Source organism: Triturus cristatus, chromosome 6 (assembly GCF_964204655.1).
Source record: "Triturus cristatus chromosome 6, aTriCri1.1, whole genome shotgun sequence".
In the NCBI taxonomy this organism is placed as follows: domain Eukaryota; kingdom Metazoa; phylum Chordata; class Amphibia; order Caudata; family Salamandridae; genus Triturus; species Triturus cristatus.
This window is the reverse complement of record NC_140589.1, coordinates 1,223,030,438-1,223,049,842: the sequence shown is the minus strand read 5'-3', so window position 1 is coordinate 1,223,049,842 and position 19,405 is coordinate 1,223,030,438. Positions and strand designations below refer to the sequence as shown.

General features: G+C 46.5%; 1 protein-coding gene across 2 annotated transcripts in view; it reads left to right on the top strand.

Annotated features, from left to right (window-relative positions):
• Positions 1 to 19,405, top strand: part of REV3L (REV3 like, DNA directed polymerase zeta catalytic subunit) — a 1,079,635-nt gene that overhangs the window by 820,837 nt on the left and 239,393 nt on the right. For both annotated transcript variants that reach the window (XM_085612140.1, XM_085612139.1), the window contains exon 19: positions 4,347 to 4,462. In XM_085612140.1, coding sequence (XP_085468266.1) covers positions 4,347 to 4,462 — 116 coding nt within the window. The remainder of the gene's footprint in view (positions 1 to 4,346; positions 4,463 to 19,405) is intronic.

Sequence of the window (19,405 nt, the reverse complement as noted above, 5' to 3'; positions counted from 1 at the left end):
GTGGATAGTTAAATGTATCCAAATATGTTACCAAAAAGCTAAACGCACTCTTACAGTTCCCCCTATAGCGCACTCCACGCGTAAAATAGGGGCTTCCATGGCATTCTTAGAGAACATTCCCTTAGAAGATATTTGCAGAGCAGCCACATGGTCTACCACACACACTTTCACTAAACATTACTGTGTTGATGTGCAATCCAAACAACAAGCTTCAGTAGGCCAAGCTGTCCTAAAAACTCTATTCCAAACTGCTGCAACGGATACTGGTGACCACCGCTAGGGGAGACACTGCTATATAGTCTATCCTAAGTGTGTGATCTGCAGCTCATATGCCTCGAACGGAATATGCTACTTACCAGTATGCATCTGTTCTTGGCATGTAGAGCTGCAGAGCCACACACGCCCACCCGGGACCTGTATCTGTTCCAGCATTGTCTTAATTAGACACTACACATGGACATCCTTTCTCTTTATTTCTTATACACTCCATCATTTCCCATCATGGTGAAAAACAATCTGAGGATGGAGTGGATGCCCATGCGCACTGTTGTCCAGAGGAGGAGTCACCTATTAATTTAATTTAATTTTAATTTAATTTAATTTAATTTTTTTAATTTAAAATACTTCTAGAGCGCAACATACACCTTGCGGTTTCTTGGCGCTGGGGAGATCGGCAACTGAGGGGGAAAGACCCGGGAGAGGTGAAGGGAATTTTGAGGGAGTTTAAGTAAGGAAAGCCTGGCTGAAGAGGAACGTTTTCAGATCTCTACGAAAGGGGAGATACTGAGTGGCAGAGCGGAGATGGTCAGGGAGTGAATTCCAGAAGGTTGGAGCTAGGGTGGAGAAATTAGCCCCGCCCCACTTTTTGCGAGTGAAGCGAGGGATCTGAAGGAGGGACTTGGAGGAAGACCGAAGTTCTCTTACGGGTACATAAGACTTGATTAGTGAGGAAATGAAGACGGGGGCAGTGCCCTGGCGGGCCTGGAAGACCATGCAGCCGATCTTGAATAGGGCCCGTTCCTTTATAGGGAGCCAGTGAAGCTCCCTGAGAAGAGGGGTGGAGTGGTGATACCGAGGGAGACCGTACACCAGCCGGGCTGCTTGGTTCTGGACGGTCTGGAGTCTACGCAGACTGTATGCGGGGATACCGTGGTAAAGAGCGTTAGCGTAGTCCAGTTTCGATATCACAAGTGCGGCCATAATGATCTTAAGTGCTTGGGGGGAAAAGAAGCGGGAGACAGTGCGGATAGTGCGGAGAGAGAGGAAGCAGGAGGACACCACAGAACTGATTTGTGAATGGAGGGTGAGTTGGCTGTTTATTTTGACACCAAGGGTTTTGACCGTGGTGGAGGGGGTCGGTGCAGAGCCAAGGAAGGGGGGCCAAAAGAGAGAGTTGCAGGGACTGGACGAACCACCAGTGAGAACCAACTCGGTTTTATCCGGGTTCAGCTTAAGGTGGTTGTGGTTCATCCAGTCCCTGATAAATGTCATAGTTGACTGGAAATTAGAGACCGAGAGAGGAGAAGGGGACAGATCAAAGATGAGCTGGAGGTCATCCGCGTAGTTATAGACGGTGACCTCCAGCTGCTGTAGTGCAAAGATGAGAGGAAAGATATAAAGGTTGAAAAGTAAGGGGGAGAGAGAGGATCCCTGGGGGACACCACAAGTGACAGGGAGGGGAGTGGCCGTGAAGTCGCCTAGCCGGACCGCCTGAGTGCGTTCCCTCAGAAAGGAGGAGAGCCAGATCAAAACTGATCCCCCGATGCCGGCCGCCTTGACACGGGTGAGTAAGATGGTGTGGTCCACCGTGTCAAAGGCGGCGGAGAGATCAAGGAGGACCAGTGCCTGGTGTTTGTTTTCATCCATACCCTTTCTGAGTTTGTCCAAGGCTGAGACCACGACTGACTCGGTCGAATGCCTGGGACGGAACCCGGCTTGGCGGGATGCCAGTCCCCCATTTGCCTCCACATGGGTGCTGAGCACCGCGGTAACATGGCGTTCCATCACCTTGCCCAGAAAGGGTAGCAGGGAGATGGGGCGATAGTTGGCCGAGATAGAAGAGTCAGCGCCAGGTTTTTTCAGGATGGGCACTATGGTAGCTGCCTTGAGCGCAGTGGGCACTACGCCCTGTGCCAGGGAGCTGTTGAGGAAGGCAATGGGGGGGTCAGGGCAGCTGGAGTAGATTTGCTGCAGGACTCGTTCCGGGCAGACGTCCGCGGGAGACCCCGACTTCACTTTAGGGAGTATCTCCAAAAAAGAGTCCTGAGTGAGGGGGGGGATGGAGGTAAGCAGGTAGGGGAGGGGAGGGGGGGAGGGATCAACGAAGGCGGAAGAAGGTGGAGGGATATTGAGCTTGATGGTTGCTATTTTATCTAAGAAATAAGTATTAAGCTGGTCGCAGAGAGGTTGGGAGGGAGGGATATTGGGCGAGGTTCGGTCTGAGAATGCCAGGTCATTCACTATCCCGAAGATTTCCCTGGGTTTATTTTGAACAGAAGTAATTTTTGACGAAAAGTAGGTGGTCTTAGCAGCCAGGATTGCTGTTTTGTATTTGTCCAGTGCTGAAATGAAGTGGGTTTTTAATAAGGGATTGTAATTTTTCCTCCATTGCCTCTCTGCCCGTCGGGCGCTCAGTTTGAGGTCTTTTAGGTGGTCATTGAACCATCTATTAGAGTCCTTTGGTCGGCGGATGGAGATGCGGCGTAGGGGCGCCACAGAGTCGCAGCCTTCAGCCAGCCAGGTGTTAATGGCCTTGGCTTGAGAGGTAGATGGTAAGCCGACAAGAGTAGGGGTAGAGTCGCGGAGCATGGAGGTCAAGGAGGGGTAATCCAGTCTATTCCAGTTCCGTGCCCAGATGTTTTTGGCATGCGGAGTTTTAGGCATCACGTTACGGGGAATAGAGAAGGAAATGAGGGCATGGTCGGACCATGGGCACGGCGAGACGGTGGCCGAGGCCACGGGGAGGTTAAGGGAACAAACCTGGTCCAGTGTGTGCCCATGGGAGTGGGTGGGAACGGATATGTGCGACACGAAATTAAGGGACGAAAGGCAATCTGTAAACTCTTTTGAGGCTGAGCACTCGTGTGGGTCAGAGGGCCAGTAATTAAAGTCCCCTAGCACCAAGACCGAGGCGTAGTTGACCACCAAGTTGGCCAACAGGTCTTGAAAGGCCGGCAAGAATGCGGGCGAGGGCTGGGGAGGCCGGTACATTAATAGGCAGGTGATGGGGGGGGGGGGGAAATGAAAGAGAGCGGACTACCAGGAAGTCAGCAGGGGGAATGGGGGGGAGGGAAGTGATTGGAAGTTCAGCTCGGACCTAGCGATCAGGGCGACCCCACCGCCTGCCTTGCCTGCCGGCCGGTCGGCTCGCAGGGCCACATAGGAGGGGGGTAGGGTGGCCAGGAGAACGGGGAGGGAAGTGTCACAATACCAAGTTTCGGTCAGGAGCAGTAGGTCAGGTTTCTCAGAGTCGAGTAAGACGAACAGCTCATGGTGGTGCTTGACCGCTGACCTGGTGTTGAGTAAAAAGACAGACAATGCTGGCGAGCGGGGGAGGAGGTCGGGGGGAAGGGGGCAGGGTGACAGGGGGGCATGTAGCGGGGGGTGAGGGGCTGTGGGGGAAGAGGAGGCCAGGCCTAGAGAGGAGATCAGTCTGCGGATGGGATCCGGAAGTAGGCATTGACCTTGAAGAGCAATTAGATCCTTGGAGGAGTAGGATGTAGTTTTGGCATGGAGTCGTGCCCCTAGCCCCGTCCGGCCGCGGACGGGCGCAGACGGGCTTGCCTTAGGCGCGCCTTCGGCGCGCAAACGTCGCGCCCGCTGCGCTCGTCCGCTGCGCGTCCGACCAAGACACATGCTTTATGCCGCTGATCGGGAGGTTGGAGGGGGTGTGGCCAGCCGAGGGGGCGTGTCTCGCCTCGCCCTCGTGAATGGCGTCCGAATGAGGGGGTCGTTGCAGCGAGGAGCGCTGTTTGTGAAAGCCCAGGTACAGGTTTAAAAACAAGGTATCACACACAATAGCTAAAAACAATTTGTCCCCTGCTCCCGGCTTTTCGCCTCAGGAGCCAATCATAAGTGCCTATCTTGTGACCAAAGGCTTCTTCCGAAGACAACAACAACCTGCAATCATCCAAGCCCAACACCAGATGGCGATCTTATCCTAAGTGTGTGGCTCTGCAGCTCTACATGCCAAGAACAGATGCATACTGGTAAGTAGCATATTCCTTATGCCAATATCTTGGTTTTGTGTCAATGTCGTGCATTTGTAGGTGGGTCGCAGAAAAAAACATTTAAATTGTATACTCTTTTAACTGATTGATATTCTGATACTTGCTTTTTTAATACAGGTATGACCCTGATATTTTATTGGGTTATGAAGTACAGATGCGTTCATGGGGATACCTCTTGCAGCGGGCCTCTGCATTGGATGTTGATCTCTGCCAGATGATCTCTCGAGTCCCAGGTGAGGTTTCTGCGTCATCATTGTTCAACAAATTGTTTTTAGCAAACAAGTAGCAAGAAAGGAATAGCTTATGCTGAGGTCTTTTTGCAGATTCTCACCATCTTTGCTGAATCTCCAGAAAACAGGAGTTTCATACTTAGCAAAGCCTTTGTATTACTGGCATGCGGAATTCTGATATTGCCCTGTGTCATACTAGCTGGGACCCCGAGGTCTCCTTTCAGTTTCTTTCACCCTTTTCAGTATTTTTCTGCAGCTATTACATTTTTACATATTTGTATATTTTGTATTCAAATTTGGTGGTGTGGAGGACAGTATCCCCTATTCAGTTTCTTTTTAGAAGTTTGCTTGGCGCAAATTATTTCCTCACTGTATTTATGGTCGTTTGTATCTACTGAGTTCAGAGTTACCATTCTTGAGCATTTGTGTCTTTTTCTTATATGAGTTTGTTTTAATTTAACGTACTCTGGAGGATCTGTTATGCTAACATCAGAGTCCTTCGTTGTTCCCAATATTACATCTAATTGTTTGCTGAGGTTTTATTTCCTCTAACATTTTCAATGGCAGCTGATTACTCAACATACTTTGCTATCACTACATATGCTTTCTTAGATTGTGGTGCTGTTAGTGCATTTCTTGCCTACATCTTGTATCCTTAACGATCTGTCGAGTCTTGGTTGCAAGCCCTCTTTTTGTTTGATTTCCCCTGCTATTGTTCAGTGACATGCCATTTTATTTCCTCTATGACATGGCTATTTCCCAATTGATGAAAAATTTGAGTGTACCATCCTCTTGTATTTACCACTTTTCATTTAAACCTCTAATCATCCAGCAAATCATGCTACCTGTTTGTGTGTGTCTGTATCTGTCATGCCCAATTGTTCAAGCCCTTAGTTTAGACAAGACCATTGAAGACTATTTTCAGAAGAAAGTGGCGTTTATCCTTCTTGGATGTTGAGCCCCTCATACCATCTTACAGCATCAGCCACAAATTCTCACTTTGATACGATTTTTTACAAGTATGTTGACCACATATGGAAATGCTACTCTTCAAAGCAAGGTCTAGTGCTGCATTAGTCTGCGACAGTTGAAAGCCTCAAACTAATTAAATTTTTCCTTAAAAATCTGTTTTCTATAATGTTTTTGGTTGGCAGAACCTTTTATTTTGGTAGGTTTCTCTCCACTTAACCTTCCCAAACAGTTTCTTCAGTATTGGTTCTCATCTGTGGTAAGAGTTAGCGTTCAGTGAGACAATACCAAGTTTCGATAAGGATTTTTTTTTTTCATGCTACAGTTATTTAGGTTTTTCCCCTGAATTTAACTCTGTCTTAGTTCCATTTCTCCAAGTCCTGATGTTATGCATCCTTTGGATTTCCTGGGGCAAAATAATTTTACAATCACCAGCAACATTTCAATATACTAGAGGTATTTGAAAACGAGACACCCTAACTTGGGGCCTCATTTTCATATGAATGTTTGTCATATCTGTAAGATCATTTTATAGACTAATTGCAGCTGATATTCACTTTGAATATTAGCTTGCCCTACAATCTGGCTTTTGCCTCATTCTCCATATTTTGGCTCCCTGGGGAAAGGGGCTGAAAACCACTGCTTAAAAGCACTTAAAAATATGTGCTGGCCTTCCGTTTCGGTTATTGAATATTTCCAAAGGTTAACTAAATTGACTCTGGTTTTGTGTGACAGAATATAGCTGCGCCTATCATTATGATTGGCCATTTCAAAACTTGAGGATCATAGAAACAATACTTCAAGCACAAAGAGATGCATATACATAGAAAAGGAAACATGTTAATAGATTTTACATCAGATTGGTCGCACACTGCTACACCTACCAGTCGTGTTCCCCCAATGAAAATGGTCCCTGAAGGTCAGCGTCGGCGGATACACCTATGCTCAAGAGTGCGTGCAAGTATGCGTGGCGTGTGCCATCCCTGGACACGTGTTTCGAGGTAGTTGCCTCTCGTCAGCAGGGAGTAGGAAAATGAGAATGGGGTTGCTGTGTAAGCTGCTAAAAACATAATCAGGTCTAGTACCTCTCTTAGCGCGCAGGTGCGTAACCATGAGTCCGTCGACTCCACCGGCTCAAGGGATCCTGAATATAAAGTTACATCAGATTGGTCGCACACTGCTACACCTACCAGTCGTGTTCCCCCAATGAAAATGGTCCCTGAAGGTCAGCGTCTGGTAGGTGTAGCAGTGTGCGACCAATCTGGTTTAACTTTATATTCAGGCTCCCTTGAGCCGGTGGAGTCGACGGACTCATGGTTACGCACCTGCGCGCTACGAGAGGTACTAGACCTGATAACGATTTTAGCAGCTTACACAGCAACCCCACACATTTTCCTACTCCCTGCTGACGAGAGGCAACTACCTCGAAACACGTGTCCAGGGATGGCACACGGCACGCATACTTGCATTCACACTCGAGCATAGGTGTATCCGCCGACGCTGACCTTCAGGGACCATTTTCATTGGGGGAACACGCCTGGTAGGTGTAGCAGTGTGCGACCAATCTGGTTTAACTTTATGTTAATAGATTTTGTTTCTATATTACCAGTGTGGGCTATGTATTTTGCTCAGTGATTTAAAAACGTTGACATAGTGTCTAATACATTGTTGCAGTACGTACATAAAATATTTTACTGTTCAATAAACAGTGGTTCTCAGTAGATTAAAAAATGTAGCCAGCCTTGTTATACTACGTTTGTAGCCTTAATTTACACACAGATTGTATCTGCAGGTGATTAACTCACTAAAATGCCTTATGAACTATATGTTAACAGAGTATGGATTTCCAAATATTGGAACCTGGTGCCAAAAACTCTACAGCCATTGTATTTACATCTGTTTTGGCAATAACCTGAATTAGATCATAGCACTCTCTAAGTAGTATATTGCTAAAATGTTTCCTTGCATTGTAAGGGGCATCTTATATTGTACATGACAATTCATGGGTTTTGCGCCTTAAATGTAGTTTATGTAACACTCTGCAGATGGCGTAGTTCTTACTAATGGTAGAGATTGGATTACAGCTTCTCCATTAAGACTCTTTTGGAGTTTCCTATTTCTGAACTGGGCTCAGTATTCCCATTCACCTGGCAGGGACTCGCAGGAATAAACACTTGGTGTAGTGAAGTTAAGAACAGTCACGCATTGCAGCCGATACAACTATGCACTTCATATTTACTTAAATATTGGAAAGTAAATTGGATAGTTAAAATAAGCAGTTCACAGTTGGCTTTGTTAACTTATTTTCATGGATAAGGTGGGTTTTTCATGAACCGTGATCACTTTGACTGGAAGAAGTAGCATGAACTTTAAGTGCCAACATTGTGAACACAATATATTTGTATTAATCATAGTTTGAAAACTGTTTTCTGGGGACTTTTTAATGGTTGGTCCTCGATGCATTTGTCACAATAACTTTTATGATTTGCAGAAACTTTGCTTAGGTCTAATTTATGTTTAAGGGTAGTGTCTAAGGCCTCCATTGGCTTTCCATGGCTTGCTGCATGAATGTGGTGCAGGTTTCTGGTCTATTTTTAGGTAATTTGTTAAACTATTTAATCAAAACAACACTATTCTACAATGGTAGGGCCATACCATTCGGCTTAAGTAAAATTGCAACAGATACTCTCTTGGGAAGTGTTGGTGTTAAAAGCAGAGTAGCATTCTAATTCTGTAATAATCAAGGACAAAGTAACCAAGAAGTTAGACATCACCCGGGAAAAGACATGTTTTAGGCAATTTGCAAAACCTACTATGACCCTTCTCTAATCTAAGTTTAAGTGCCCACCTACTCCCTAGTTGTGTGCTATTGAGACAGACCCACTCTGTCTTGCAATCGTAAAGTTGGGGATAGCCATGAAGGTCATATTTTTGGACCACAGGTCTATACTAGCTGAACGTATCTTCAATAAAACTGTGCACCTTTCTATGCAGGGCCAAATGGAGGATGCAGAGAGATTTTAAAAGTGCTGTAAAACCGGTCTCCTGATTCCAGCAATGTTCTCAGATTGCATCTGTACTCGATGTTAAATGTTGCTATTTATGTTTTCTTGAAAAATCAGTCTTACTTATCTAGCCCTTAGTCACACCTCAGAAGCTAATGGTGGAAAAAAATCCAAATTGAAAGTCAAAAACTGAGACATTGTGGGATTATGGCCGATATTGTAGTAAGTAATATGACTCCACGCAAGTCAACAGCAATAAAAATAAGAGTACACCTCCTCACCACTAGCTTGTGGAATTATGTACAGCATGTAAATCCAGATGGGTTTCAAGCTATCAAAGCATATTTACAAGCAAGTAACTTGTCTTTCTTGATCTTGAGCATGTGAAGTACTGCCATTGCTGAGGGCACCTGGTCCCACTATCTCAGGTGCGAAAGAAAGCCCTGCAAATCCTGATGCAACTGGGATTGGGAGGAGAGAGGTGGACACATTACTTCATGATGCAGACTCTGAAAAAGAAATAACCTTCGCCCAGAGACGTCAGTCCCTCAAGCGACAACATTGAGGAGACAGAAGTAGCACAGTGAGAGGGTTCTGGCATTGAGGGAGATGCTGTCAATCTCCAAGGAGAAGAGCTACTGAGGAAGACGCCGAAGGAGGGTGAGCTCATGACACGTGTAGGAAACAGCACAAAAACATAGTGGGCAGATCTTAAACATTCAGACAGGAAGACCCTCAAGAAACCCTTGATGCCAAAAACTCAACAAACATAGAGAGGTGGAACACCCCAGGTCCCAACACAAGGACACCTTTGGAGAGTGTTCCTCGATATAGGATCTACTCCGAGAGGCAAGGAAGACCAAGAAAAATTAGTCAAGGCAAGCCACACTGACCCCTGAAGCAGAGCAAAAATCACTGTCCACCCTCGATACCTAGCAAACAGCACTCAAAGTTCTCTCTCGCTAGGCTGAAATGGCAGTATTCCTACAAAAGGAGAGGGATTTCAACAAGTCCGTAAAAATATTTAGAATCCCTGCTAGGCTGATAAAAGAAAAAACTAAGGAAGAAGAGCAGGTGGAACTACAGCCACCAACTACACTGGAACTCAAAGAGAACGAGCAGGAAATCCTTGAAGAAGAGGAAATATATGAGCATATTTTTCAAGAACTCGAGCACAGAGGTTGACTGACAAGACCTCGACACCGATTTTCCAGAGGAGGGTTTCTAATCCTACTCTTCAAGAACTTCACCTCCAGATGACATTGCAGTGTACAACACAATTAAAAGAGCTGCTGAAAAGTATCCACTACAGCTGGAGGAAGAGCAGTTACAGGCTTTTTTAATCCTTGAAACACTTGTACCATCACAAAGGAAAAGCCAATATTGTCCTTTGTTCCCAAGCATCCTTGATCAAGGACGTAAGCTGTTCAGAGAGCCAGCAACAGCTGAAGCCATAGCTATTTAACTATACAAACCAATAATAGGGCATGATGACATTGAATTCCATATAAAGGCATGGTGATTCACTTCACTTCTAATCCTTCAAAAAACTTTGTAAACACTTTTAGAAAACTCTTCCACTTGCAAATGGGTGACGAAAGGAAAGTCACTGTAGGTATTCAGATGGTCCAGAAATGCAAAAAACCCTACTGTGTTACAGTCTCTAAAGATAATGCATTCAAAATACACCACTCTGTCAGTGTGACTCAGCAGTGATCAAACTGCCTCCCTCTATAGGTCAAGTTCTGGGTGTGATATGGTTAAACAAAGCTGTCAACTGCATAAAGTTGCATAGTGATAAGTGTTCATGCGGCAGATTAGCCTGGATCTTTGATGATAAAAATAACCAGATTCTTTGAAATAACAGTACCAAGCCTTTGAAAGAACCTTTTAAGAGGTTTTGGGACACTGTAGAAAGAAAGAATGCATTCCTCGAACTAAAGATGTACAAAATATTTAATTAGTTACATTTTGGAAGAGTGGCGATTAGGGTTTTTGAAAAATTTACACTGTAAGTGGTGAGGTTTACATCTATAATTGTTTTCATATCACAGTGAACTCGTATTCAAATTATTTATTAAATTAATATTGAATTTAATCGAAAAATGCTTCACCTCCCAATTCAGATGTTACCAGCATTTTCTTCCAGGACCATTCTCCTTCCTGTGCCATCTTTTAGGGTCAAAAGCCAGTACCTTAATTGATTCCAATCAAATTCACTTTAATTTGATTTTCCCAAGGGAAGAACTATTTTAAGGCACAAAATACTTTCCAGGTTTCTAGTGCTGCCATCACCTCAGTTCTGGTAAAATAATGTACAGGTGTCCACAGCAATCTTCGCTAAATGTAAGAAAGTGCCCTCTTTTTGAACGGTTTCCCCCACTTTTTGCTAAACTGCTGATATACTTTGACTGAGTGTGCCCTGGGCTCCTTCCAGACAGGTACCCAGGGCTTATGTTCTTTCCCTAAAACTGCCTTGAAAATAAAATTGGCAATCTCTCTGGCCACACTTACCTGTAACACCCCTAAATCTAGTATTTAGGGGCACCCCTGAACCTTGCCTCCTCAGACAAGACCCCTCTAAGAAGAAAGAAGAGGAAGGACCGAAGAAGCCATGCTAAAACTAAGAAGAGGAAGACGCCTACTGACTTGGCCCCAGCCCTACCGGCCTGGTCCCACCTCAAACCTGCAGAAGCAAACTCCTGGGGTGTCATGCGGCCAGCAGCCTCAAGAACCCAAAGGACCTACCCTCCCGTCAACCCCAAGGTTTTTTTCTCCCGTGAACACCATATTTGTTCACCCACAAACTCTGGCTCCAGCCAAATCCGCAAGTCTGCATCACTCTGCACCCGATGCCCAAGCCCAAGTTCGAGTGGCCGGACACCACAAGGAGGTCTCCCTGGCGATCCTGACTTGAGATCTGGTGATCTCTGACCTGCCTAGACCCTCTCCACAACGCCTGCAGTCTCTCTCTGGAGGATCCCCCGACCACAACCAGAGCTGGTAAGAAAACTCGACGCCTAAAGATACACCTGCACCCGAAGTCCAGTCACCTTGGGTGGCCCAACCGACGCTGTCCCAGCATCCCCAGGCACCCAACTTCCTTCTCCAACTGGTGGTCACCTTCAGAAGATCTTCGTTCCCGAGCCTGCAGTCTTTGTTGAAACTGGAGAATCCCCATTGAAATCAACAGGGCACCCGACGCCAAAACAGCACCCAGCACCCATCCGCCCCTGCACCGTTGCGGGTGTACTTTGGGTGCTAACTCAGATCCCCCTTTGCCCTGATCCTAAAACCAGGAGCTTTGCTCCCACAACCCTGTGTAGGAAGCCAGCTCTTTATATACTATGCCAAAATGAGGTATAGTGTGCAAAGAGTCCAGTGGAACCCCAAAGGTAAGCAGAGGTAAAAATAGATAGCACCTTACTCTTTATTTGTGGTAGAGTGGGCAAGCAGTAAGGCTGTATCAGAGGGTAGTGCATTTGTTCTACACACTCAATCAGCAAATGATGTCACACACTCAAAGACTGAACTCAGACCAATTTATGTCTGTATAAAAATATAGTTAAGTTATTTTATTTCTAGAACCAAGCCAAGCCTGGCACAGGTAAGTGAAATAAATGCTTTGCAAAATATTATGCAGTGTTTACAGATGAATGCAAGTTCAAATGCAGGTGTTTGAAATGCAGGTAAGTCAAGGATGTAGGAAACTGGCTATATATATACTACACCAAAATGAGATATAGTGTGTATAGAGTTTAGGTGACCCCAGAGGTAGGCAGAGGTTAAAGTTAGATAGAACCTTACTCTCTATTTGTGGTAGAGTTGTCAAGCAGTAAGGCAGTATCAGAGGACAGTGTTAAGCATTTGATGTACACCCTCAGTCAGCAAATGAATGCACACACTCAAGAACTGAACTCTAGGCCAATTGTTTTTGTATAAAAATATACTGTTGTTTTATTTTTGGAACCAAGCAAACCCAGCACAGGTAAGTATTAAATACTTTACAGTAATAAGTTGCTAAATGTAGAACAGTTTGAAAAGGCAATAGGAATTGTACTTTGTTTGATTTACAGGGGATGCAGTAGGTTGCAATACTTAGTAAATACAGTACATTAAAATGAATAGGCTTTTTCAGTAAATTACGGGTAAGTTAATCTTTACGTTACTTTTCTTACTCAGTGCTGGATACCTAGATTCAGCACTGGGACATTTCCTGCAAACAGGTAAGTAAATGCGTTTTGGTAATTCGTGCGATTTTTCCTTTTTTTTTTTTTTTTTTTTTTTTATAAATATTTTTAGATTGCAAAACTCCACACTTGGGAACTTTTTGGGAGAAAAAATTGTCAACCTGTTTTTCCTCCATAGGATAACATTATCGGTCCAACGATAAGTTATCTACTGTGGGAGTTAAGGTTCTTGGGTTAGTCTCAGGGGTCCTCCAGGGTCAGTGATGCACTCTTGTTACACCCTCAGCGGCACTAGGGCAGCCGGGTGCCGTGTTGAACCTCAATGTTATCCTATGGAGGATAGGGGGCCTCCGGTTGGTGGCTGCTGGCAAGCAGGCCACTGGGTTGTGGGAGCAAAGCTCCTGGACTTCAGCTCAGGGCAAATGGGGAAACAAATTAGCACCAAAGGTGTACCCTCAACGGCACTAGGTCGGCCAGGTGCAGTTGCGTGGTCGGATGCCCTGTTGCTTCTAATGGAGAACCTCTGGTTTGCAAAAGCACTGCAGGCAGGGAGACGAGGGACTTCTTGGTGCAACCACCACTTCCAGAGGTAAGTTGGGAAGTTAGGGGTTGGTTAAACACCGTCGGTTTGGCACACAGGGCCGTGGGGCGTCTGGTGCAGGGGTGCCTTTTGGGGTCCGATTTTCTTACCAGCTCCGGGTCGTGGTTAGGGGGGCCTTCTGGATTTAGGCTGCAGGCGTCAGTTTGAGGCAGGTCAGGGGTTGCCGGATCTCGGTTCAGGATCGCCGGGGTGACCTCCTCATGGTGTTTGCCCACTTGAGCTAGGGCATGGGATGGCGGGTGCTGAGTGGGGCGGATTCGCGGTCTCCGGCTGCTGCCAGAGGTTGCAGTTGAACAAATCCAATGTTCACAGGAGAAGCGGTTTTGGAAGTGAAGGCAGGCAGGTCCTCCGGGGTGTTTGAGGTTGCTGGTTGCAGGACACATCGGGATTTCGCAGGAGCAGGTTCGAGGGGGAGATAGGCCGTTAGGGCTGGGGCCAAGTCAGTGGGCGTCTTCCTCTTGTTAGCTGCTGCACGGCTGTTCGGTCCTTCTTCTTTTCTTCTTGTTTCTTGTCTGGATCTAAGGAAGCAAGGTTCAGGGTGCCCTCTGAATACTAGATTTAGGGGTGTTACAGGTAGGTTGAAGGCAGGGACCAATGGGTCCCTTCCCTGGGGTGGGTACACCCCCTATTTTGCCACCCTCCAATGGGAGGGGGGCAGGAACCTGTCCCTGGTTGGTTGGGTCCACCCATCTTCAAGATGGTGGGGACTCGCAGTTGTGCTTCACTTCGCCTCCCCCACCTGAATGGTGGAGTTGGCAGAGGTGGGCACACCTCTCTCCCTCACTTGTTTTTCCCGCCGGTTCTCCCACCCAAAGTAGGGGGCAGAACCAGTGGGGACCATTTACTGAAAGCAGCAAGTGGTCTGGGGAAGCTCACAAAGGCGGCAGCCTTTGAAACTTCCCCTTCGTGGACCCTGCTCATCCTGGGGGAGGAGGCTTGGTACCTCGTCCCAGGATGTGCATTGTTTCTGTCCCCGAGAGAAGTAGGCAGGTCATCTTTCAGGGGGCTTCTCTAATAAGCCCTCTGAGTGCGTTTTTCATTAAATCCCATACTGGCAACAGCGTGGGTTTAATGTGCTGAGAAGTTTGATACCAAACTTCTCAGTTTTCAGTAAAGCCACTATGGTACTGGGGAGTTCGTAATGCCAAACTCCCAGCACGATATACACTTTTTAAATTATTTTTTTTTAAACAAATTTTATTGGGTTTTTAGCACAATCTTACAATACAAAGCGCTTCCAATTGCAGCTGCAGCGAGTCAAATTCTTTAACAAATATGGTCCATTGCTTCCCGCTCTGGAGTGGCAATTACTTTGGTTATCCTATTCTCATCCACAGCACCCACCCTCGCAGTGCAGCACCATATTCTTCTAATGGCCTTACTGCACTTACAAGGTCTATGAATTGGCTTACGCTGTAGGGGTACAGGGATTATGTACCTGTACCCTCACCACTGGCATAGTGCACCCAGCTGGAGGGGTGGCTGATCTAGGTCAGGGCAGTGGGTTGTAGGCATGTCACACATCCCTGTGTGCCTCTTCACTTTGTTCTGCACCAAAACACGCAGCCTGCGAATGCAGTGTGTTAGTGTAAAGGTACAGGGCCTCTAAGGGTGGCACAATAAGTGCTGCAGCCGTTAGAGGCCTTCTCTGGTCACAGTGCCCTGGGTACCTTTGGTACAGTTTACCAGGGGCTGACCTGTGGCCAGAGAGTGCCAATTGGGTTTTGTCTTCAATGCAGTTTTAGGGAAGAACATAGGCCCAGGGTACCTGATTGGCAGGAGCCCAGGGCACACTCAGTCAAAGTACATCAGCAGTTCAGCAAAAAGTGGGGGGCAACCATGCAGAAAGAGGGCCCTTTCTCACACCCTGTGGCCTACCCGTGAGCAGCCACCAACCGGAGGCCCCCAATCCCTCATTGAATAACATTGGGAATCCGCACTCTGCACCTGGCAGCCCTAGTGCCGCTGAGGGTGCTTTGAGAGTGCATCCTTGACCTTGGGGGAACCCTTGTTCTAACCCTAGAAACTCAACCCCAAAGAGAGAGTACTTACCTGTTAACAGATAGCTTAATTTCTCTCAATAGGAATACATTGACTGTTTTCCCTTAAATTCTTCCAAGTGTGGAGTTGAATTGTATGAAAACCAGAAAAACTACATCTGTGCAAAACTGATTTTACTTACCTTTTCTCTAGGAAATGTTCCAGTGTGATATCTAGACATATGTAGTACTGTTGCACCTGCCAAACTGGCAAATGTCCATCACAGCACACTGCCTAAAGTCCAAATGGATGAATTTACTCCAATTCAAACAAAGTTGCTCCAATATGTCATTTATTCCAAGACATACGTTGTTATTTAATTACTTCATGAAATATATTTATTGTGTCATACTCCATAATATACACACTTGAGGAACATCATTATATGTTTGTTAGCCCCAATGCATTTCGTGCAAACTCCTGCCCTTCGTCAGGGGGGTATCTCTAAAAAGAAAACGAATGGCGAAATGAGGCGACATTGCTCATGAAACGAACTTGTGTTAGGTTAAAACCTTCTGCTCGCCCACACTACCACAAATAGAGAGTTAGGTGCTATCTACTTTTACCTCTGACTACCTTTGGGTTTCCACTGGACTCTGTGCACACTATACCTCATTTTGGTATAGTAATATACAGAGTAAGCTTCCTACACTAATGCATTGTTATTGGATCAAAAATCACTGCATCTCAGCTGGTTCTCAGTATGCAACATGTTATTTCCTTAAAGGCAGGAAAGGAGACTGCACAGCCTGGTGTAATCCTTAAAGCGTTCAAATTTAGTTCATATGATGCAGTGTGCTAAGAAACCTGCAAACTTCCAGACCAAACTTAAATGATCAGGCATCTGCTTACGAAGGCTTGTTAGACTTGCTCAGAAAAATAAATGCACTTGCTGCCTTCAGCTCACTAGAGTGTTTATTCCCTGCTTGGTAACTAGGCAGGATTCTGGCTGTCTTAGCATGCCATGACCTAAGCTTTACCTACTACATGGAGTTCAGTGCATGCAAATGTCTTGCTGAATCCATGGCTTCCCACCTCTTAAAGAAAATAGCCATATAAAACCCTGCAAGAAAGCATTGGTCTGCCAAATAATTCTCGTTCACCAGTCTTGCATCTGAAAGGCTTGACTTGTGTGGGCACATATCTCTGTATAGGCCTCGACGGTGCCCCCCACTTTAAATCTGGTCTTGCCTAACCTGTCCACTTTTGAAAAGATCTAGTTCTACTGCCCCTGCTACATTCTCTGGTGTGGGCTAGTTGAAAACTAGTGTTTTGGGAACCAAGTAAGTTGTTTTATCCCAGTATTTCTTTATTGATTTTCAGAACAAATTATATATCTACTGTTAATGCTTACATGAGAGCCATCATACTTAAAGGAATTATCTCAGTTATGCTACTGTACCACTGGTCATCTTCTGCCACAGTAAAAATAAGACACTGGTTAGGAAAGAAGTCAAATAAACTACAAACAGAACCAAAACTGAATAACTGAAAAAGTGTACATTCGGCTATCCGGTGTTAGGGTCAGCATTTCTACAAATGTCATGCTGCAGCAGGGAGAGGGTGTGGGGTTGGGGGAAGCATCCTCACTAGTGCCAGCAACCCTATCACATATTTGGAAAGCAGCAGCTTGCACGAAAGGAGGGGTGCAAGAAGTCCTGTTTAGAGGCCCGTCCTAGGCCTGTATGTAATGTATGTAACTGATGGTGTAAAAAAAAAAAACCTGGAATGTGGAGAAGAGTGGTGTGTAGGCTCTAGCGACACCACCTGTGTGGAACTCATGACCCCCTCCAATATAAAGTTCATTGAGGGAGAGAGAGGACCAGTCCCCTAGTTCTTACAGACTGCCCCCTCCTAGCCACCGCATGGGCCATTGTAGGTGTGCTGCCAGATAGTAATGATAATAATTCAGGGCTCCGAGTTGCCCTGCATCTAGGGGAGCATACAGTTTGGAGATTGCCACTCTTTACCTGCCAGAGCCCCATATAAGTGCAATCAATAAGGATTGTAGTCCATTGAAGAAATTTCCACCCAACCGTACCAGCAGTGTGGAGGAAAAAAGACTACAGGCAAGAAAGCACCAACATTTTGCTGATCGCGGTCCGTCCCACGGAGTATAGCGGGAGATGGCACCAGAAAGGGAGAGAGTACCTGACTGGCTAGACCCAGATTGCCAGCTATTGGGTCATCGCCCGCATGGTAAACGCAAACTCCCATATATTTCAGGGTGTCTAATTCCCAACCCAATGGGGCAATAGGTAAAGACGTGTGTTGCATTTCAGTCATTAGAGATGGGGTCTAGGCAGGATTTATTCCAATTGATCTTGAGACCGGACATCTTTCCGGACTCCTGAAGTAAAGCAATCGTATTGTTAACAATGTCTACGTTGTTTCAGAGATAGAGGAGAGAGTCATCCGCATATAGGAATACTATGTGCCATCTTCCGTCCTTCTGAATACCCCAGTCTGGACCCTTGGGTGCATGCCAGCGGTTCCATTGGTAATGCAAACATGATGGAGGAGTGTGTGCAGCCCTTTTGAGTGCTCCAACATCACGTTTCCTGTTTTCACACCTACCTTTGGGGCCAGGTCTGCATTGGCATAGCCTGGGCTATGCACTGGGGAAGCTGCCACATATTGCCTATCAGGCAACTGTGGGAGAGTGCCAATGTGGTACTCCTCTTCCATGATTGCCCTTGCACATTCTCTGTCCCTCTGCTACCTGGGAGGGGCATTTTGCATTCTGTTCCTCTTCTGCCATCATGCCCGGGTGGCAATCCTTCCGGTATTGCCTCCCTTATGCTTTCCAACCAGGTCCATGCCTCATCTTGAGACGTGAATAACTTGGCGGCCTCCTCGTGTATAATCTTCAGTTTACTTGGAAACAGTAATGCGTAGTGATTCATGCAGTCCCTGAGACATTGACCTGGTCACCCTCAAGATGTGATCTCTGTCCCGGTAGTTAAATAGTCAGGCCACTACAATCCTGGTCGGTGCTCTTGGGGTGGACGACAAGCCGGTACCCTGTGTGCTCTTTCTACTGAGAAGGTGCATTGTTTCGACCCTAGGTCCTTGTTGTCCAACCAGTCCTCCAGGAAGCTCTCCATGCTAGGTCCTTTGGCTTGTTCAGGCAGGCCGACTATGCAAATGTTATTACAACGGAAATGGCCTTCTCCACTTAGTCTCAGTTTTATTTGGCAGACCTTGTCCCGCAGAGCCTGGATATGTGATTGCACATCTTTAACTGTGGGCAGGAGCGACGCTATAGAGGATTCTGCCTTGTTCACCCTTTCCTTCAATGTCATGTGGCCTAGCTTGTATGAGTCGATTGTGAGTGCCCCTAGTTTGGACTCCAGGCCGGTTTTAATGTCTAGAATGGCAGCAAGAATTACACTGAATTTCCCTGTATGGGTTTCTTACACTCCCATTGCATTGAAAGTGCCCGGGGCAGTTGTGATCACTGCAGAGGCCTGCTCCCTTTGAATTTCCCCATGGTGTCCCTCGACCAAGTCCGGTGTGGTGGCCGGTGCGTTTGGCTATAATGATAATGGTAGTCTCATCTCTTTCCCAGCTTCCTCAAGGAGATAAGCCTACCACTTGGTAGACTGAATCACGCAGCAAGACCTCCTTGACTGCCAGATAGGTGAAAACGCCTCACGTGTGCATACTATATGGCCACAATGATTGGAGACAATGCCAGCTGGTCCTTGTCACCATCCAGTGTGATCGTAAGCAAATCTGGAGGCGTGGCTTCTACTGACTGGGCCTTCCCTGTCCATGTGCTGGCCAGGCTGGTTGGGCCTGCAAGCCAGTACGTGAATGAAAAAAGTGAAGGAGGAGGAGAACGTGTATGGAAGGTCTCCCGCTAGGTCACCTTTGTCACAAGGGCCCCAGGCAGTTCAGGGAGGTCCGGACGATCCCCTGGCATTGCAGGCTTGTCTCTCCCCACCTTAAGTGCAGAAGTGTCATGGGAGGATGCTAAATATAGTGGTGTTGTGGCGCCTGGATGCTAGGCCTCTATTTGTTAAACCACCTATGCCGACTGCGTATCAATCCTGAGACTCTGGAGGGATGGCCGTCAGCCCTTGGGAAGGGGGCGGATGTCTTAAATCTGCTGCACCTCCTCTCTGTTTGAAGCCAG